At 39.4% G+C, this 22325-nt stretch overlaps 2 protein-coding genes across 3 annotated transcripts; one reads left to right on the top strand and one right to left on the bottom strand.

The window, feature by feature from the left end:
* Positions 1-865: 865 nt before the first annotated feature.
* On the top strand, positions 866-7205 carry mmadhca (metabolism of cobalamin associated Da). 2 transcript variants are annotated; one of them, XM_004552550.3, is made up of 8 exons: positions 866-958; positions 1447-1489; positions 2578-2719; positions 2834-3051; positions 3346-3451; positions 5718-5839; positions 5917-6003; positions 6386-7205. In XM_004552550.3, exons 2-8 carry the CDS (start codon positions 1481-1483, stop codon positions 6602-6604), a joined length of 903 nt encoding a protein of 300 aa, XP_004552607.1. In that variant the 5' UTR covers positions 866-958; positions 1447-1480; the 3' UTR covers positions 6605-7205. The 2 variants fall into 2 exon arrangements, with proteins under 2 accessions (XP_004552607.1, XP_004552606.1); XM_004552549.6 differs by lacking the exon at positions 866-958 and adding an exon at positions 997-1224.
* Positions 7206-7463: 258 nt separating this feature from the next.
* On the bottom strand, positions 7464-19806 carry lypd6 (LY6/PLAUR domain containing 6). The gene is made up of 5 exons (XM_004552551.4): positions 19736-19806; positions 13582-13731; positions 8873-8971; positions 7973-8103; positions 7464-7902 (listed from the first exon to the last, which is right to left on the bottom strand). The coding sequence occupies exons 2-5, from the start codon at positions 13697-13699 to the stop codon at positions 7723-7725; spliced, it is 528 nt and encodes a 175-aa protein (XP_004552608.3). The 5' UTR covers positions 13700-13731; positions 19736-19806; the 3' UTR covers positions 7464-7722.
* Positions 19807-22325: the final 2519 nt, after the last annotated feature.

Genomic DNA, 22325 nt, shown 5'->3' with positions numbered 1-22325 from the left:
CCCATTAAAATCAACAAAAGTGAATGGTTTTATCATTTAGAAAAATGCATTTGTGAGTACAGTGGTTCCCTGCTTCATGTTTATCTCTCACGAACAGCATGTGCTGAACATAAAAGCAGCTGCAATGTGGCAGCTATCATGAATATCATGAAAACTTTTCAAGGTAACAGACAGACACATTAGTGTCACATTACAGGGCGAAGCAGATCAGTACTGCTGTTATAAATACTGCCTTGGTTCTGTTAACTGTTGATTTGCTGCCATCTTGTGCTGAGATTTAAAAAAGATCATTTGAATTTCACCATGTCGAAATGTTGTATGCTTTGCAAAATCTCCGCTCCACATCCAGGCTGATCTTGTGATTGGATCGGAGACTATGCAATTATGTGGGCTGCAAAGAAATGCCTGGATGAGATGTGGAGTGAGAGGAAATGTCTGTTAAAAAGTTTGTGTTAAGTGATGCTGATTTAAGAGTCTTTGATACAGTGCATCTAAGAATATAGAGCGGGTGAAGAAAGACGTAATAAAAAAGTGTTGTGCATTCATTGATTTTGATTTGGAATTATTCATTCTCATTCAGCACAGATACAGGTATGATTTACTCCTCTGTCTTCTTTAGTGTTTGCCCAGTTATAGACCTAAACATCAGCGTAACAAGCTAAGAAAATGCACCCAGCAAGGCCGAGCTTCTGACAAAGAAAGAAGAATAGAAACTCTGTAGAATTACACAACAAGCATAAAGCAAATGTTCTTGTATTGACAAGAAGTAATCGTAGAAAATTTTCACTCACTAACGGAGACAACTGCAAACCGCCCACTAGATGGCGCTCAATGCACACAGAGCATACATACGTGTAGAAGAAGAGGAGGGCGTTACGGAAGTCGTGCGGAATTCATTTGTCCCTCCTGACTTTCCGTCCTTGTTTTGTAAAAGCATACAGTACGTGCAAGTCGCCAGGTACGGAACAGTGTGTACTTTTCCTGCTGTACTCCCAACAACACAATAACATTTGTTTTCTTTATTATGAACACGAAGGCGCTCGTGCTTTGCACTGTGCAGTGGTCTTTTTAAGGTCACGTGAAAACAGGAAGTGCTTTAGATGAACTCTTATTTAAAAAAAGAGAAAGTGATAAGAGTAGATATCAGCTGACCGAACGACTCTCCTTGTGATAGCTGGTGCCAAAGCTAGCTGTGTTGTTAGCTAGCTGATAGTTGAACCTAAGGTATTTTAGAGGATTATAGTCTGTGTAGATTAATGTGTGAAATAAGTGTATTGGTCACATGTGTTTCTTCATGGAGGGACACATGCAGTCATTGCATCATACAAGCTATTTTAGCTCGGCTGGTTAGCAAAGCTAACATTTGGGAGTTTTAAAGTTTTCTTTTCCGTTTTCTGTTGGGAATAACAGTTTCTATCTTCTTCTTGTTACTCTTTCATCAAACAGGTTCAAGGATAAAAGGCGAGGGAAACTAAGCACAATGTCTAATGTAAGTGACCATTTTCCTCATGCTAATGTTATGGCTCATGCTAATGTTATGGGTACTGCTATTCACTTAGGCCAGAGTAGATTTTAAAAAGAATGTCTGATTGTCCAAGAAATAACTTTAAATCATTTTAAAACGCTGCACAATGATTTTGAAATCATTGAAACCCTATATTGATATTAAATATAGGGTTTCAGTTACAGGCAGTACTAGCTGTTGGCCCATTCAGGACAGTAACATTTTTATTCACCACTCAAGTGTAGCATTAAAGCACACTGTCTGAAACCACTCCTCGCTAATGAGTATTTTGGGGTTTTGTTTGTTTTTTTTAATTTTTTTTATTGGCAGTATTTTCATATTAAAAGGTCAAAACTTCATCAAACCACATGTTCAGATTGTTTAAATGCTAAAGAGAACAATATGTTTTTATCTGTTTCCAGTCAGAATAAAAACAACATAAAAATCAAAGCTCTTTTTATGCAGACAAACGTCTTAGTTAGCTTGAAATAACATTAAAATTGTCAGATTTCAAATAAACAATGTCTCAACATAAAAGAGAAAAGATTAAGGGAACGCTAACTCATAAAAATGAGTTTGTAATAGTCGTCTAAAGAAATGACACAATCAGCTGACCTGTTTGGTGGAGGGAGGCTGTTTCACAGTTTGGCTGCCCGCCACTACCTCAAAAGCACTGGTTTTAATCTTTGGTTTTAAAATCTGAGCGAGAGACAGTTACGAGACCTCTGTTAGAAGATTGGAGAGGTCAGCTGCAGTGATAAGGTCTTAGAAGCTATGTTATATAGGAAGTCCATGTGTTGAACTGTGTCATCCTCTCCTCTTTATGAGATCAATTCCAAAAAATTTTGAAAAGTTTTAGTCTGATCACAGGAAAGCATTAAATTCCTCAATACTCCAACGTATTAGATGCATCTGTCTCTTTATTTCCAGAGAACCAGAACTAAATGGCAGCATCCAGTTTGTCCTAAACAAAACATACAGTAAAAGTATGAAGCTGCAGACAGTCCACCGTGGGCAGGGCTGTTCCTGTTTCATGTATCTGTCTGTTAACACATGTCGTCGTCTGTCTGCAGGTGCTGTGTGGTCAAAGCAGGGCGGTCCTGTCTCGTGCTGCTGGCTGTCGAGCTTTAGCTTCTCTCAGGGCTGGAACAACCAGAACCTTCTCTGCTGCGAGCTCAGATGAGCCTTACATAGCGGTATCACATACAGACTCAGGTGAGTCGAACAGGAAAGGACGTCAGGCAGTGTTGCAATGCAGTTTTCAGTAGTAAACTGTTTAGCACCTGTGGCAGCAAACGCTGACAAATCATCTTTGTCACATCACTCCAGGCCCAAGGACTGTGTGGCCTGATGAGAACATGGGACCATTTGGACCTCAGGACCAGCGCTTCCAGTTGCCTGGTAACGCTGGGTTTGACTGCCACCTGGAGGGCATGGAGGACCAAAAGAAGGCTCCGGTTCACAAGACAGTGCCTGATGTGCTGACGGTTCCAAGCAGCACAGAGAGACACCAGTTCATACTGGCCCAGTTTGTCAACGAGTTCCATGTAAGATTTTTGAATAGTTACATTATGAGCTGTAACACAGTCAGAGCTTTTAGGACTACAGTTCAGAGCAGCAGAGAGAACAAATTAAAGTCAATGTCTTTGATTTATTTTAAATGTAAGTGAGCTGCTGTGGCTCATTGGTTTCAGGAGAAACACAGATGTCAGTAACACTTCATTGTAAGATTCCAAGTATGACAATTAACAATAAATAAATAAAAATTGAAAAAATAAGCCAGAGCTACATTTTTACCACTTTTGTCTGAGAGGGTGTGTGATTGTTTGTTTGTTTTTCAGGGAAAGCTGGGGCCTATTTCCACGAGAGTAAGCAAAGCTGAGCAGTACTTTAATCAGACAGAAACAGACTGTGCCATAAACTCCTGCCCAGAGCTGCTGAGGAAAGGTAAGAGAGATTCACCCAGCATTACCTTCGCTGACTGTGAGTGTGGGCAACACAAGCCAAAATGATATCTGGATATTTAAGAATTTACGATAACAATATTTCTGATGATATAGAAGAAAAAATACTGAATATTGTGGTCATAAATATTTTGTACTTGTAAATCAGACTGTGTAGTTGTGAACTGAGTTTTGTAACCTTGCAAACCAAAATATCTAAAAGATTGATGTTTGTGCATCTATAGATGAGAATTTGCGTCTGTGTATTTAAAAAAAAAAAAAAAAAAAAAAAAAAAAAAAGATTATACACATACAAGGGAAAAAACTACTAACTTACATTTTTCAGATTTTTTTCGTTTCCAAGGTTACAAAACTCAGTTCACAACTACAACAAACAGAATGGTTTGAGGTAGAGCTGGGCGATATGAGATTTTTTCATATCACGATATGTTTTTTTCATTTCAGGCGATAACGATATCTATCACGATATCAGCCAAATAACTATATTTGTAAGATTTAAATGTGCAGTTGCTCACAAGTAAAATGTGAAATAATCAGCAGCTTGTTTTGATTTAAATATTTATTTCCCATAATAAGTTCAACAGGGTAGATGTACTTAAGGAACATGAGACTTTTTCAGATAAATAAAGGCAAATATTGCAAACTACACAAAAGGCAGCCGCTAAAGCGTTTAAGTTTCAAAATAGAACAAACGAAACAGACGACGTCAATTCCACTTAGAAACAAAATATTAATTCTAAAAATAAATCTTAGTTTGTTTTACAGAAGAACAGACAAAATTGACTAACTTTTGTCAATATCAAATAAACTGAGAACTAAAAGGAAATTCTCAATCTCTCCTTGTTGTATAGCTGAGCTTTTCAAACACTTTTAACAGTTACTTTAGTCTGACAAAAGCCGAATGACGAATTAGCGCTTCCAGTCAGAGATTGAGCATGCACCACTTTATTGGATTTCCAGACTTGCTTTCGGCACAATTTACAGTGCACGCTACTCTGTTTTTTGTCAGACTTGAAATAGCCGAAATACCTTCACACTACAGAACTTCTATGGCTCTTCCGTTCGACAATCTCTCCGGCATTGGAACCATCATCTGTTTTCTCTTCGGTAAATTTTTTTTCTCTTCGATTTTTCTCTAGTCAGCACACTCATTTCCTCCATTACCCGGGCGGCACGGTGGCTGGCTGCTTCCCAAACAAATACACATGTGCGGCTTGGCACTTGTGCTGTACGTAACAAGTCACGTGACGTGACGCTGCGGCTGTGATTGGTTCGGCTCTGCGCTACTTAATTCGGATTGGCTGTTCTTTTTTTTCTTTTTTTTTTAAGAGGACAAGAGCGATGAGGTCTATCACAATAGTTACATTTTTCTATCGAGAAAAAGTATATGTATATATATATATATATATGTATTTCGCAATACATATCATTATCGTTCTATCGCCCAGCTCTAGTTTGAGGCATGTCATAGTATTTAGTATTAGTATTTATTTATTTATTGTCATTGCCAAGAACAATGAAATTGCGTTTGGGGCTTCCATACAACCCAAAAAAAAGAAGAAAATAATAAATACCCCTTAAAACCCAAGTGTACATATTTAACCCAGTGTGACTCCAATGCAATAAGACAATCCTTAGCAATAATGTTCGTAGAAATTCAGACAAAGACCTGAGAAACATGACAAAATACAACAATGCAACCCATTCAATATTATTGTACTGTGAGATATGATATCAGATATGATAGTTATCTATTTAAGAAAGAGGGGGGGGAAGAGAATAAAGATATGATGCACCAATGCAGACCAGTTCATTGCTATTAAGAAGTTGGATATGGTTATTGTCCGTGAGAGGGGGGCAGAGAGTTCAGGAGCCTCACAGCCTGTGGATACAGGCTGTTGGCCAGTCTGGATGTTCTGGCCTGTATAGACCTGTACCTTCTCCCTGAGGGCAGCAGATGGAAAAGGTGGCGCGCAGGGTGATGTTGGTCCCGCAGGATACTGTGCACCCTCCTCAGACAGCGAGTGGGGAAGATATTACTGATCTCTGGCAGACTTGTTCCAATAATTCTGCCAGCTTCTTTCACCACCCGCTGGAGTGCTTGCTGATCGGCCTTGGTGCAGCTGGGGAACCACACTAGAAATCCATACGTCAGAACGCTGCTGATGGCACAGTTGTAGAAGTTCAACATCAGAGATGAAAAGAGTTATAATTTGCTTTATTAACATACGTGCGCCTCTGTGTCTCAGATCTGGAGCAGTTGTTTCCTTCGGCGCCCACAGTTTCCATCACAGTGGTGACGGTCACGCAGACGAGCGGTCGGTCAGAGGACAAGGAGACAGAGCTGGATAGAGACCAGCTGCTAAGTAAAGTAAGTCCTCGTGTGTTTCCCATTACAGACTTCAGAGGTTGTAGCAGTTGGTGACTGTGACTTTGTCCTAACTGCAGTTTGTGAGCGGGGCAAAGGAGATGTGTTTCGCTCTGTGGACTGCAGGATACTGGGCGGACTTCATTGACCCAACAACGGGAGCAGCAGTGAGTAATTCTGTGTTCACTGTGCCTGTTCTTTACTGTCTCAATCTGCAATCTAAACTCACAAAGCATATACTTATTCTATGAATGAAGCTTACGTTAGTTTAATTTTCTTTGATAGAAAAAATGTTATATTGAAGTAGTTGTCTGTTGGGTGGGAAAAGCCCAAACACATTATGATGTGAAACCACACATGCTTATAAACCTTTTGGTTACATTGTTTGGAAAATCTGGAAAAATGTATTTTCCCTTGTAACATTTCTAGAGATTTTTCCCGTTAAACTTCCTGTCAACTCAAATTCTGGTAGTTCAGCTGTGAAAACTGAGGACAACAAACAGAACAATATTGTTTTAATAATGGAATTTTCCCCCCTTTCCTCAACAGTTCTTTGCGTCTCCATTGGGCGAAACCACACTGCGAACAGACAGTGAGCTGGGACATCGGGGCTTTCACATCGAGGTGTCGAGCTCCTGCACAGTCATCCGCCATATCCTCAGGGGGACTCCTTTGTTTGTGGGGACTATTTTCACCAATGCACCTGTTCAAAGTGCTGCTGTTGCTAGACTTCAAGGATTTTCAGACGCACTCAATGATGAGGAATAAACTTTTTTTTTTTTTTTAAATAGAATAGAATCAAATTCAAACAGAAGGGTTCTGTTTATGGTTTGGAGAAGCCGCTAACGTTTCCTGTTATGGAGCTGGTTTGTATCAATGGGAAGTTGTGTAATGTTGTAACACAAAGCATCTGTGCAGACCTCTGTGTTGCTAAGGATCTAACTGACACTCTAATGCGAACGTCAGTGCTGTGTCTGACTGACAGAAGCGTTACCCTGCTCTGCATGCAGGGAGACACTCAGAGAAGAAACAATATCACCATGTGCTTCATCTGTAGACAATGTTCATATTTTACAGTTTGAGTATTTATGAAATACTGCGACAGATGTTCTACAGCTGTTGGTGCTAACTACCAGGAAAATCTCTCCGTTTCAAACACCTTAACATGTTAGCGGCTCATATTCTTTTTACAGCAGCAAGTACAGTGTTGGTTTTCTCTGATCTGTTGCACACAGTGTAAAGAAACGATGGAGAAATATTATAAATAGTTTCAGAAGATTTCAATTTATTATGGGAACAGCTCCCAGAATGCACACTGACCTGGATGAACATGGACACACTGCTTATTAAATTATATTTATGTACTTCAGCTTTTTTGTGACTGGCTGTGTCTTGCAAACAGGTTTGAACAGCAAGTGGGCGGAGCTTCAGTGCTGTCAACCAGTGCTCTGATGACCATATTAGGGAGTCCTGAGAGCTTGAAAAAGGGAGGCAACTGGACTTCTTTAGGTTTTAAAAATCCAGATGTCTTCTCTTATTATTGTTTAAGTCTATAATGATCTACCATATTAGGGATAGTCAGCATCGGCACGCAGAGCCAGGAGTAGAAGACATATCTGAGACAGTGTTTAGATCATTGTGAAGCCTGAGCTTTTGACTCAGAGATGTTTATTATGAGCTATATACAAAGTAACATTATAAATATAACAGAAAACACAGAAATGCAGATCGACTATTAAAAAAGTGGAAAAGAAGAAAGGAAACCAAAGTTGAATCAGTTGTCTTGCATATAAAAATGTCTTTAAACCTTCAGTTACTGAAACACGCAGCCAACACAGGTCCCAGTTCTGCCACTACACATACCAGCTGTTCTCTTTCTACGTGTCTCAAACACGTCCAGCTGTGAAGATGACAACAATGATGGCGATGATGATGAAGCACAGTGCTCTAGAATGAAGACTCCCGCTCAAACTAACCAAAGGAGAAATGGAGGAGAAAATGGCACTGCTGTCATTTCTGGGCACCAACACGTTGCAGATGTTCCCCTCACAGCAGGAAGAGCACACCTGAGGGATGAGAGGAAAGCCTATCACGTTAAGGTTGAGGAGACATCTGAAGGCAGAGCTCTCCACGTACCTGGTAGCCAGTATCGGCAACGTCAGCACAGCCAGTGAACAGACACTCCTCCAAGGTGGCACAGCGCTTGGTCACAGACACACTTTCCCCACTTCTATCCATCATGTGGAGGGTGGAGCAGTATTTAGTATCTGAAGGACAGTAAAATTCCCTTCATGTGACCAATTATGTCTTAATAACTTGACAGATTCACAGGCAGCCCCAATATGAGGAGTACAAAGTTTAAAACTGCCAACAAATATTTAAATTTAGAAAGATAAGAACTACCAAACGGTACTCTTCAGTGCATGACACTTTCAGCTTTTGGTGATCACAGTTTGTTTAGAGAGTTGGATGGCAGGTAGATGATTTTCAGATTCCACAGTGGGCTCTGGCCCTACTGAGTTTGGGAAAACGTGTTTCCATCAACTCTAACTGCACATTAAGAATGTGTTCCAGTTGCCAAGCAGATGTAGATCCCCGTGAAGTCGACCGAACGTGCGAAGTAAAATTCCAAGAAGAAGGAAGCAAAGTTCCTCTGATGAAAGATAACTGTGGGAACACCTGTTCATCACTACGTTCTACACTGATGAGCAAGATTAGCCATCAGTCGTCACACCTTGCTGAAGTGTTGGCAAAAAGGGCATGCAAATGAGATTTTGGAGAAGGGGGGGCTAGCATCTCCCTCCACTCACCTCCAAAACCACCTGTAAGCCACTTCCGCTTAAAAGTTCTTCCTTCCTACCAAGTCCTAGCAAATTATTATAAATATTGTTTATATCAATCTATTTTATTTATTTTAATCATTTTGTTGATGTTCGTTTGTAGCGCATTCCCAAAGAAACACGTTTCTCAAGAGAAGTCACTGGAACTGACATCTCCTTGAGCAGGCAGCCACAGATGAATCAAAAGCTGACGTACCCTTTGGACAGTATACGTCCGGGGCCCAGCGGTTGCAGTCGTAGTTGTCTACAGCATCTTGGCATGTGAAGCACTTGAATCCGCCAGGGTAAGGAGTAGCTGTGGAGACACAACTGTATTCAGTTTTAAGTTCAATAAGTGAAGAAGGCGTGTTTTCATTCGTCCTGTGTGTAATATCATTCCTGCAGAAAGGGACCTTCATTCATCAACCTTCTGGGGTGTTTTTTTTAATTAGCTCATTCAATCACTGTACACATTCTCTGTGTTTCTGGGTGATTTCAGAATCATAAGAGAGACGAATGTCCTAAAATTCGACCACCCCTGCCTTTTCCCTGGCTTCTGACATGGTTATGAAGTTGCCCTCAAAGCACAGATAGGACCAGAAGATGTGAAGGGCTTGTTAATCAAAGCTGGAGGGGCCCCAAAACCAGGTGCACTTTGGTACGAATCTTCCTGAAACGAGTTTCCATCTTATCCTGAGGCTTGTTTTTCCGAGGTGCCCCGACTTCCTTGCAAAGACGTGTGTTAGGTTTTTGGGGATTGGATACTGGGCTCAGGTTTGGATGTAAGATAGACAAAGCTCTTAAAGTATATAAACTATGACTCTCATACAGTGGGGCAAAAAAGTATTTAGTCAGCCACCGATTGTGCAAGTTCCCCCACTTAAAATGATGACAGAGGTCAGTAATTTGCACCAGAGGTACACTTCAACTGTGAGAGACAGAATGTGAAAAAAAAAATCCATGAATTCACATGGTAGAATTTGTAAAGAATTTATTCGTAAATCAGGGTGGAAAATAAGTATTTGGTCACCTCAAACAAGGAAAATCTCTGGCTCTCACAGACCTGTAACGTCTTCTGTAAGAAGCTTTTCTGTCCCCCACTCGTTACCTGTATGAATGGCACCTGTTTGAACTCATCATCTGTATAAAAGACACCTGTCCACAGCCTCAAACAGTCAGACTCCAAATGCCGCCATGGCCAAGACCGAAGAGCTTTCGAAGGACACCAGGAAAAGTCTTGTAGACCTGCACCAGACTGGGAAGAGTGAATCTACAATAGGCAAGCAGCTTGGTGTGAAAAAATCAACTGTGGGAGCAATCATCAGAAAATGGAAGACATACAAGACCACTGATAATCTCCCTCGATCTGGGGCTCCACGCAAGATCTCATCCCGTGGGGTCAAAATGATCATGAGAACGGTGAGCAAAGATCCCAGAACCACACGGGGGGACCTGGTGAATGACCTGCAGAGAGCTGGGACCAAAGTAACAAAGGTCACCATCAGTAACACACTACAACGGCAGGGAATCAAATCCCGCAGTGCCAGACGTGTTCCGCTGCTGAAGCCAGTGCATGTCCAGGCCCGTCTGAAGTTTGCCAGAGAGCACATGGATGATACAGCAGAGGATTGGGAGAATGTCATGTGGTCAGATGAAACCAAAGTAGAACTTTTTGGTATAAACTCAACTCGTCGTGTTTGGAGGAAGAAGAATACTGAGTTGCATCCCAAGAACACCATACCTACTGTGAAGCATGGGGGTGGAAACATCATGCTATGGGGCTGTTTTTCTGCCAAGGGGACAGGACGACTGATCCGTGTTAAGGACAGAATGAATGGGGCCATGTATCGTGAGATTTTGAGCCAAAACCTCCTTCCATCAGTGAGAACTTTGAAGATGAAACGAGGCTGGGTCTTCCAACATGACAATGATCCAAAACACACCGCCCGGGCAACAAAGGAGTGGCTCCGTAAGAAGCATTTGAAAGTCCTGGAGTGGCCTAGCCAGTCTCCAGACCTCAACCCCATAGAAAATCTGTGGCGGGAGTTGAAAGTCCGTGTTGCTCGGCGACAGCCCCAAAACATCACTGCTCTCGAGAAGATCTGCATGGAGGAATGGGCCAAAATACCAGCTACTGTGTGTGCAAACCTGGTAAAGACCTATAGTAAACGTTTGACCTCTGTTATTGCCAACAAAGGTTATGTTACAAAGTATTGAGTTGTATTTTTGTTATTGACCAAATACTTATTTTCCACCCTGATTTACGAATAAATTCTTTACAAATCCTACCATGTGGATTCATGGATTTTTTTTTTTTTCACATTCTGTCTCTCACAGTTGAAGTGTACCTCTGGTGCAAATTACTGACCTCTGTCATCATTTTAAGTGGGGGAACTTGCACAATCGGTGGCTGACTAAATACTTTTTTGCCCCACTGTAAGTATTCTCACAGATGAGAATCAAATCAAAACTGCTGCTGTTTGTACATAGTAAAACTGTTTTCATATTTCTTGTACCATTTCTATTTTGATGTATTTGTTTAATTCACATGTCACAATGTTCACACTGTTCAGGTTTGATGCTTTTCTTATTAAAATAAAGTGCTGTATGACTGTGGCCTGTAGTATAGTGCACTTTAAAGGTTACGTAAATAAATGTATATACCAGTCTTTTTTTGGTTCAAATTAACTGCAAGTTCATCCCAGACCAATTTCATTTTATATTAACATTATTTGTTGCAGAAAAGGTTTTGAAAAAAGTGTGTCGCTATGAGTCTTAAGACTGTGTTTGTGTTGTTCACAATTCCACGAGGCCGAGCAATTTGTGCACCTACAATGGCATAGATGACATCATGTTATTTTTGTTTCACAATACTAACATTTAATTTTTATCCCCAAAACATCAGTTTTCTGTGGCATATTACGACACTATCACTTTACCTAGAAACCACCTAGAAGCAGGCTAAAATTAGCTGCTTTTTTTTCTTTGCACACTTAAAAACACCCTGTTGTTTTATCAGTAACCTCTGATTTGCCCCAAAAAAGAAAAGTTATTGAGTAAGTAAGTCATGATTGATGTAGACAAATAACTTCCATAAGTTCTCGATGGGCAATTGAAATGTGTGAATACCAAGTGACAAAACTGCTTTTTTTGGTCATTAGTAACACAAAACCCACTGGTCTACAATGCTTTGTATACCACAGTGGGGAACATGTAAATTATGCATATATTACTAACTGTGTTAATAACTGTGACTGTCATCTGACTGTTACTTTAGAAAGGGCAGTGGCATTAGCATAGGTGCACTTTCTTGGTAAATACATTGGACACTTAATCATTTAAAATAAAACAAGCTGTTGTCCAGTTTTTTGTTTATTCTAGGCAGAAATTTCTGTCTATTGAGAAAAATCCACTAAAACTACTAAATTAAAACAAATCATGTTACTGTCTAACATGTTTCTCATTAAAGTAAGACACTTTAGCGGTTTTACTGGATATTTATGTTTTAGCACATTTCATATATTCATTTAAATATTTGTATTTTGACTTTTAACTATTAGTTCTTTAATTCATTCAGTGTGTGAATAAACATGTATAGTATATCACAGTTGTTTTGTTCCTTTCACATCCTTATACAGTCCCTACTTTTATGCAAATCAGAGATGGATAAGCGGAAAATGTAAAAACTTCCTGATTTGAGATGAAATTACCCAAGTGTATACATTTATATGGATCCGCATTTTGAAATAATAATAAGAGTTGTAAAGTGCAGAATCCGAATATACAGGTAACCTAACGAGTGAAAGGTGTTTTAAGCTAGGGAAAAATCATTGGTAATGGAAATTCAGCTCAGGTGAACCTCTCAGTTTTTTGTCTCTATTCATGTGAGTCCTGCAGCTCGTTTTTACATGAAGGCTCTGGCAGGTACACAAAAACTATACAAACACGCTTCTGGTTGTGAAACTTTGGGTTAATTAAAAATATGTCATTTGGTCAATCACCTTCTGATTTTCTGCTTATTTAACAATTATACTGATTACTAAAAAAGAAGCAATAAATCTGTAGCCTGTGTCATAGATGCTCTCCAAAGATTTATGGATACTCATCAGTCTACTCCACGTCTCTGACTCAGGGATCAAACAAGGACCAGCCACTTTTCAGTCAAAGAACAATCCTGTTATTCTCAACAAAGACACAAACCAATCGCTTTGATGATCATGAACCACATCCTTGTGTAATAAGTTTCCAAGATTTTTTTCAGGAATTTTGAAAAGGGATTCATCAGTGTTATTTCCAAGAATTAATTCCAAATAAAGATGAAATACATTTGATCTTTTAAAGGTGCAAGTTAAATAGCAGAACTGTAACTTATAACTGGAATAAGTTTACTTAATATGTGTTAGTGTTTTAAGAACACACATTTCAATCAGTGTAATCTATGTTATAACAGCCCTAATCTGTTGCTTTTGTTTGTCTGTCATACGTCAATGGTTGAGAGAATGAAAGCTGCAGAACCAGCTTACAATCAGAGAAGGATGCCAACTATACTTTTATATATTTATATTTTAACATATTGTAATAAACTGTTGTTTTGGCAGCTACAACTGATTTAAATACAAAACGAAACTTTCCATTAAGTTTTATTTGTGCATGTGTAGCGTTTAAATGCATCTGTACTCACTCGTTATTCATTCAGTTAACATGACTTTTGTACCTTTGTAACATTTATTTATTTAAATAAAACAACAGTTTTGTTTTCTACACCGTGCTTGCTTTCTGCTTTTCTTGCAGCTTGTTTCCGATAGATATTATTAAAATGTTCCATTCAAGTGCATTTAAAAACAATGCCGCTAATGTTATTCAGTCATATTCAGTATCAAACCTTTAAACAAATTGAGATGTAAAATAGTACTCCTATACTCCTACTTGAGGGGTGCAGCAGGATGATATCCTTCATGGTGAAGTCCCGTGACTGCGCAGTTTTCACCCAGTCAGTGATGGTGGTCAGCAGCAGGACCCAGGCCACTGTTGGCCAGGCCTCCATTATTGCACCAGAGTGTCTTCATGCACTTAGGCCTGTTGAACATGAGTGGATTAAAATGACAATATTAGAGAATCTTAAACGGATAAAGAATGTAAACACTCAGCCTCCCTGAGCTTTTTTTAAAGATACTACAGAGTCTTTTTAATGTATTGTTATTTTTGGTGTACAAGAAAGCATGATTAAACCACAGTTGAACTCAACGAAACATCAACAAAAGGCTTCAAGTGGCTAATAATAGAACCAATAAGTCTATAAATGTGACCACCTGTGTTCCTTCTCATGCTGTGAGCCTGCTTCATTAATCAAATGTCAAAGGAACTCTACGAGCCAGCTTTAAGCCTCAGCATCCCTTTCTGGATTTAACAGATAATGAAAGTGCTGATATTTCCATATTTTACTCAAGAAACTGAACACTGGTCATGTAAACCTATATTAATGCTCTCATTATTTTAATGCCAATCAATAAAACTCTCTAGAAACTATTCTTGAACTAATCTGAAGGTAATATGAAGTTTATAGGTCTGTAGCAATTGACCCTGCAGAAAGTTGGTATCCTCTGTGGACTATGCGCCCCAGCATCCACTGACCAGCATCACCACCTGCAGGAGCCACCATAGAGGTCAAGTGTAGTGCATATCAGCTGGAATGGGAGAGGACCTGATGAGCCGATCCCTGACTGTTGAAATTAGCTCTATTGACACAAAATGTCACCTGTCTCGTGGAGAAGGAGACTGAGCTAGTGGTTGAGGTTATTGGAATCAGTCTCTTGTAAAGGGGCTGGGCTCCCTCCAGTCTGGGGTTGCCCTTGGTGAGAGATTGCGGGCAAGGGTAGGTAGGTATACTTGTATCCCCCATTGGAGTACTTTCTATATGTTGGGGTTCTCCCCGTGGAAGAGAGTTGTCCCTGACTATTACTTCAGCTTATGAACCAAATTATACTTCAGAGGTACACACAACCTTCCTGTAATCACTGAAAAAAAAGAGTATGGTTTGGGTAACCTGTGGGACTCCAGAGGAAGCTGACAGGTACCAGCTGGCAGATTGCAGCTTATGTAGTAGCTGAAACAAAAAGTCTGGTGTGGGAGAAGTTTGGTGAGCTCGTGGAACAAGACTTTTGGTCAGCGTTGAAACGATTCTGGCAAACCACCAGATGACACAAGAGAAAAGTGGTGCTCTATCTATCTATAGGGGTGCTGCTGACTTCAGCTGAGGGTACAGTCGGAATTCTTCAAGGATCCCCTCAATCCCAGTGACAATGCTTAGAGAAAGCAGAGTCTGGGGACGATGGGGACAACTTGCCCATTATTAGAAGTGAGGTCATTGAAGCAGGTAAACAACTACTTGGTGGCAGGATCAGTGGGGAGGGTTCCTTAAACCTCTGGACGTTATGGGGCTTTCTTGGTTGACATCCCCCTGCTACATCACAAACAGATCTGGGGCAGTGCCTCTGAACTGGCAGACTGGGGTGGATGTTCCCATCTTTAAAAAGGTTGACCAGAGGGTGTACTCAAATTGCAGGAGGATCACACTACTCAGACTCCAAAGGAAGATGTACGTCAACGTACAAGAGAGGAGACTATGTCCTGAACCTTGGATTCAGGCGGAACAAAGCAGTTTTCTTCCTGGTCATGGACCTCTGGACTCTTTGGGTTGTGTTGGAATTTCCCAGTCAGTCTACATGTGCTTTGTGGACTTGGAGACTGTATTCAGTCACATGTGTAAATGCTGTTAAATAATGTTCTGTGTAGAGTTCATGATGTGGATGATTGATTTATAATGGATTACAAAATTTCATGAATATATATAGTTAGTGTTAAAAATATCTTTATTTGAAATGTACATGTGTAAAGTGTAAGAGCTGGTGTCTCATGAGAATACCCTTAACGAGAGTAAGCGAGACCTTTCGTGTACTGCGAGGGAGCAGATGTCTCTCATGAAGCGTGTTAAGCTAAAGGTTTATTAAAAGAAAAGCAGCACAAGGACTTAAGGACCTCTTTTCAGGACAAACAGTCAGTGAGGTAGTTGTCATTTGAGAAATGTTTTTATTTGTGTTTGGACTTAATATGTGTACTGTGAAGTTGCTAAATGGTTTGTACTGTTCACTCGTGACCAGTTCTCATGGCGTATTGGCGTACTGGTGTACTGGTGATGGTGAAGCTGAGGAGGAGAGAAAGCCCAAGTAATAAACGCCTGTTTCAAAGAACCGACCAGTGTCTGTGTCGTGAAGAGAGCTACAACATGCAGCTTCAGGAGCATGGAGTATCTGGCTTGTTGCTACTAGCCATTCAGCCCCCGCTCAACCGCAGTGATAGTTTGGTCCACATTGCCAACAATAAGTCAGAGTCATTGTAGTAAAGCTATTTATTTTGCTATAATTAAAGCCTCATAGAGGATTTTGAGATTGTATTGATATTATATCTCAATCCTGAGCTTTCAGTTAGAGTCCAGTCAGAACACTCCCTCTTTTTAGATTCACTGAGACGTCAATCAGTGAATTACACACCAGATGACCTGGTTTTATCCCTGACTTTTATGTTTTATCCCCAGGCACTGTGCCAGACTGTGGGGCTGTAAATGCTTGTTTTCTTTGCATTATGCATGCCCCAGTAAAATGGATCCACATCTTTACTTTGGTCCAAACACCCATAATGTAAAGTGCTACAAGAACACACTTGTTTTACTTCCAACACAAAGACATGATTATAAGTCATAAGACCTGAAACTAAAATAATTTCATTAAAAGGAAGCTTAGTAACTGATTGACCACATACATTTTCAGGCTAAAATGTTAATTTTCAATGAGTCCAGGTTCTCAAATGTGAAAATGAATGCCACAGTGTCTAAGTGGTAGTTAATATTCAGGATTAAAATAATTAAAACCTCCTCTCTAGATTTGCATGTCTTTTCAGCATGTGAGAAACTAATAAACACACGAAAACACAAAAAGGTCTGTAAATCAGGCTTAATAACAGGATTAATCTAAAGCCTTCACAGCGGTCTCCTAGTCGTCAGAGAGGTCTCCTCCTATTGCATTCATCAAGCTCCTCGAAGCACAGTGCTACTGTATAGCTCTTAATCATACGCTGTATGCTGAAAGAAAAACTTGAGATTAGGTCCCAAACTTTGAGCTGTCTGAAGGATCCCTGCTTTGCCTGCAGTAAAATCTGTTTTTAGGTCTGAGAGGAGAAGGCAGGAGTGCAGGGATTATATACAAAGGCTCCCTGTTATAACTGGGGGGATGGAGAGGTTTCAATCAGCACCAACCAACTCCTTCGGGTCCCGGTTAAAAGGCTGTAGAAGGCTAAAAGAATCTGAAGGAGAGTCCGTCAAGACAACAGGGGATGAAGTTCAGAGATAGTGTAAACTGTAGATTGTTACCTGCTTAGTTACACATCTGGATGCATCCACACATTACAAAAAAACTAATGTGATGCAGATATATGGGCTAAATTGAAAGAAATGGCTCGGAGTTTAAGATGAATCTTATGAATATATATTACTTGACATGCACTAATGAAAAAAGCGACAGACCTAAACTGTCTTATGGACATCATGAAGTTCATAATTAGAATTATTTGCACTTCATTTTTGGCATAAAAGAAAGTAATGTGCAGAAACATGTGCAACTTGTTACATCTTAGAAGAGAAGATGTGGAGGCAAATATAATGAAAGACTAATTAGTGGTTCCAAACCATTTCAGTTAACTATACCTCCACAGCCACAGCTATGTCAAATAAACTCAAATATCACCTCACTGATGATGAGATCATTTCAGTGTAATTTAACCTGATTTTTTTTTTTAAATTGAACAATGTTTAATTTTGCTGTGATATTTACAATACAATTGAACTTGAATGCAGGGTTAGTTAAATTATGTACTTTTGTAGTACAACCATTTCAACATCATCATAATTTATCTGTGTGGTCACTGTATTAGCTTTTTACATATATCATTTGGCCATTATTTTGAACAATTTTATTTAGCCACCTGCCCCCTAACGCTATGTAGCTAGCTTAAATGTTAAATGTTAATCCAGTAATGTTAGCTTGATACTAGATATTCATTATACACAGATTTTTTTATTAGTATTTTCCACTACTATTTCAACTACTACGTTTAGACATGAACTAATAGTATATAATAGTGTAACCCATATATAAATATAAATTGTTTATTTTAACCATTATCTGTGCTGATGGCTAATTATTAGCCATTATGGCAACCATTATCCAGTGCCAAACTATCATAATGAAATGTATATTAAGTTTTTATTGCAATTTTTAGCAAATAACTACAACCTTCTTTACGGTAAATAGCTTTTAGCCAAATATCTTAACTGCTATGAAATTTTAGCTAACTATTGAAACTGAACAGTCTCAGTAGGTTTGCCTGAATATTATCATTATCATTTTAGCTAATTTAACACTTTTCCCATTACATTTTAAACTTCAGATAACTTTTTCTCTTGTTTTAGCTATTATATTTCCAAAATCATAATGTTCTAGTGTTGCACTTGACTCAGAATGTCTTCATTTCCTTTAGTTTACACCCAGGCAAACTCAGTTGTTGAGCTAATAGATCTAATTTAGTAAAATCCACTAACTCACTCTGCAGTCTGACCTGACAAAAATAGCTGGCTTATTGCTCCAAATTGGTCATGTGTTTCAAAAGAATACTTGATCAACATTTAGACCACCAGGGTTGACTTTGAAGATCAGCAGCTCAGCTCTATTGACCAGACACATATGGCAGGGGCTTAACTTCTTTCATTCCACTGATTTTCTCCCTATCTATCACGTCAGAGATAATTGACTGCATTCACAAAATTCTTGTTTCTCTTGTATAATTAGGTGGTTGAAATGTCATAAATATAAAGTCCCCTTCCCAAGCATTGCCATCTGGATTTACTGACACACTACATCACTGTGTGATTTTTGTGAGGTTTTTGCTTAGCTCATAAAGCATCTGACATTTTAACATTGTTTAACATGACCAAAAAGGTCACAGTTGGCCAGACACTCTAAATGAATGTAGTCTCCTTACTGCCTATTTGTATTAGCTGATTCATTATGATACATAAATCAAGATAATATGACAAGCAGACATTCCTTAGAAGTACATGTGACCTGTGCTATATAACATTTATAATTGGATTATTATCTCTTGTTATCTCTAAAGCTGCTCCAACTTTAAACTGTAACCTATTGTGACCAAACTACAAAACTTGGCTTTAAAACCACAAAGCAGTCGTGCTGAGAGGTCAAGTCTAAAGAACTGGACTTTGTGTGTATTTAAAATTTTTATCAACATTTGGGTAGCATAGCTTCCACACTATAAGGAGGGATTTAATTGAGTCCAATACAATATTTTTGCAATGTAGCTGCTCATATTTATATGTAAAATAGGGGTGTGAGACATGTAGGTCAGGACCAGAACTGACCCAAAAACTCCAGGTTTTGTTCATTGGCACATCTACTTTGAAGGACATGCAATGAAACATGTAGTATAAACTGTACTTTTTGAAAAGAAAGGCAGATTAAATATAGCTTTACTGGTTTGGCAACACTTCAGAATAAACTGGGTTATATGCGGCCCATGAACTAAAATGTAATGTTCTTATAGCTGTCAAAATTATTCAATCATTAAGCAGAATATAATGTATGTAGATAATACTTTACGGACTGTAGCACTTCACACAAAGTCTACCACATTAAAAGCACCATGGAAACTTGTGTAATCACAGTAAATTTACAACTTTTAACAAGGTACAAAGATTTACTGGGTTCCCACATAGTTCAGTTTAAGATCATATGCTGTCTCCACAACTATATTTGCTCTTCACTGAAATGGTGAATATGAACTAAATCTCACGATCAAAAACATGACAGCATTTCATGAAATATCATATCTTCAATTCATCTAAACGTAACGCTTCTCAATTGCACTGGTGCGCACGGAATTGATTTAAAATTACATGTGTTAGTACAGCTTGACTCTACGACTTTATCGCAACACTATTTTAATAAGAACTTACCAGCTTTAAATGCTCGATAGGACGCTCTCCATTCGGCGCGGATGAAGCTCAGAAACTGGTGAAGTGCAGCTCGGCGCGGCTGAGGAGGGGAGGGGGAGGCTGCAACGTCACAGACATCGGCACTCCCACAAATAGAAATGGATCATAAAAAAAAAACAATGTTTTTTAATTCACCTTTTTTTCATGGCGGGGATTTATATATTATATATAGCAATGCACTGATATACAAAAATTTCCCTTTGTGATTTTTTTAAAATATGCATTTTGTTAGTTATCAAAATGTATTACTTTCATAAACGAATTAATAAGTATATGTACGCTATTTTTCTTTTTTTCCCTTTTTTTTCTTAATTTGATAAAATACTTTTTACAGTGTTGCTGAAGTTTAAGTGAATGTGTTATTTTTGCCAGTTTTAGCCGCTACATCAGGTGTTTGTGAGTGGGAGGGGCAGCGTCCAGCCTCCTCAGTGGAATTGCCCTCCTGGCCAAGAGGGAACAGAATGCCAGTAGAGGTGCCTCATTCCCACTGATGCCAAAGAGAGAAAGCAGGGGTCCAGGTGGCAGCATCACACTGAGAATCCTGGACAAGGTATGGAAAACCTTTGTCCAGAACTGGTCAAGTTGGGACAAGACCAGTATATATGGATCAGTGAGGCTTCAGCAGTTTTGCATCTATCACAATATGGAGTGATTTCAGAATAGATCTGAGATAATCTGGATTTTGAGAAGTGGGCTCTATGCACCACTTTAAACTGGATTAAACAGTGGCAGGCACATAATGATGTTGTGTTGACATCTTAGCAGGGACATAATTTCCAGGGGGGTTTGGGGGGCTATGACCCCCCCCCCAATAAAACTATGAATTACCTTGCATAAATAGGCTGTTGATTTTCTTTACTCATTTCAGTTATTACCAGCAAAATAGTTGCATGTTTAATCATCTGGGAATTTACCCAATTTATTTATTTAGACAGAGATCTTGATCCCCCCCCCCCCCCCCCGCCCCCCATTTTCAGCACAAAGTTACACCGATGCATGTTAGCTTATGGAGGCCCATGTTTTGTCATGTCTAAGTCTTCTGCCCATAATGTTCTGAGTTTGGATGAAGGGGTTTGTGTCAAGTTTAATATTTTATCGTAAAGCAGGGAGATCGGCCCTCTATTGGTCGGATTGAGTTGTAGGATAGTTTCTAATAGTGTAGCTCTGGTAGAGGGCTTGAGCCTGAAATCTGGGAATGAATAAAGTGCCTGACTTGCAAGTAACTGAAAAAGTGTGTTGGTGGTAGATTGTATTTATTAGCAAGTTGTTCAAATGATGCTAGTTTGTTGGCTATGAACAGGTCTTTAAAGCAAGTTATTCCACTTCTGTGCCACTCCACAAACCCACTGTCCTGTGTAGAAGGTTTAAAGAAATGGTTAGATGCAGTGGGGCTGAGAGGGGAGAAGTCACAGAGATGAAAGTATTTCTTATACTGGCCCCATATTTTCAGTAAGTGTTCAGAAGGTTCAGTTTATACCCAAAAGCTGACCAAATTGACCAAGCAGATTTAATGTAGATGGTAATGAAGTTGAAGGCTTAGAAATAAAAAGCAGGAGATCATCTGCATAAAGCGAGACCTTGTGTTCGATGGTATTTCTCCAAATGCCGTGCACTTCTTTGCAACTGTGAAACGCAATGACAAGGGGTTCTACGGCCAGATTAAAATCCAGGGGGCTGGGAGGACATCCCTGGCGTGTGCCCCTGTGAAGTTTGAATGGTTTTGACAATTGGACGTTAGTCTGTTTTGTAGCAGATAGCTGAGAGTAGAGCAGTTTATTCCATCCATAATTTTGCTCCAAAACCAAATCTGTGAACGACTGCAAAGAGATTGTCGAAGTCAACTCGATCAAAGGCTTCTTCAGTGTCCAGAGAGACAACATATTCATCAGCATCTGTAGAGCTGAAATAAACTATGCTAAATAGCCTTCTTACATTAAAACGGTGACCTTTAATGAAGCCTGTTTGGGCTTTTGAAATAATTGTTGGGAGAACCAATTGTAGTCTACGGGCAAGAATCTTGGCTAATATTGTAGCATCTGTGTTCAAGAGAAATTTGTCTAAAAGAGTCACATTCCATCGGATCTTTTCCTTTCTTTGCAATAAGTGTGGTACAGGCTTCATAAAATGACTGAGGAAGAGATCCTTGTTTAATGCAGTCGGTGAGGGTTATACTAAGCTGCGCAGACAGTAATGTAGTGCTCTGATTAAAAATTCTGATGGGAAACCATCCGGACCTGGACACTTGCCAGATTGCATTGAGGCTGTAGCTAAGGAAACTTCTGACTGAGAGGTAGAGTCATCCAGCCTTGTTTTAAGTTCTGGTGGAATTTCAGGAATGTTAAGTTTAGGTAGAAAGTCATTAATTGCATTGCAGCCAGTTTGTGACTCTGAGGTGTTAAAGTTCTGAGTAAAAATCCCTGAATACTTCAGTAATGTTTCATGATCTGTAACCATGTTGCCATCTTGTGGTCGAGCTTCAAGAATACTTTGCCTTGCCCTAGAACTGTTGAGAAGGCTTGCCAGTAATTGGTGGGGTCTGTCACCATGCATG

Source organism: Maylandia zebra, linkage group LG23 (genome assembly GCF_041146795.1).
Source record: "Maylandia zebra isolate NMK-2024a linkage group LG23, Mzebra_GT3a, whole genome shotgun sequence".
In the NCBI taxonomy this organism is placed as follows: domain Eukaryota; kingdom Metazoa; phylum Chordata; class Actinopteri; order Cichliformes; family Cichlidae; genus Maylandia; species Maylandia zebra.
Note: the sequence above shows the minus strand (reverse complement) of the source record. Positions and strands in the feature narration are given on the sequence as shown.

Coding starts and splice junctions, on each gene's coding strand:
- mmadhca (XM_004552550.3), top strand. Junction 3,052..3,345: donor AGTTTGTCAACGAGTTCCAT/GTAAGATTTTTG, acceptor TTTGTTTTTCAG/GGAAAGCTGGGGCCTATTTC. Junction 3,452..5,717: donor CCCAGAGCTGCTGAGGAAAG/GTAAGAGAGATT, acceptor TCTGTGTCTCAG/ATCTGGAGCAGTTGTTTCCT.
- lypd6 (XM_004552551.4), bottom strand. CDS start 13,699: ATGGAGGCCTGGCCAACAGTGGCCTGGGTCCTGCTGCTGACCACCATC. Junction 8,972..13,581: donor CATCCTGCTGCACCCCTCAA/GTAGGAGTATAG, acceptor GTGTCTCCACAG/CTACTCCTTACCCTGGCGGA. Junction 7,903..7,972: donor TTGCCGATACTGGCTACCAG/GTACGTGGAGAG, acceptor CTCATCCCTCAG/GTGTGCTCTTCCTGCTGTGA.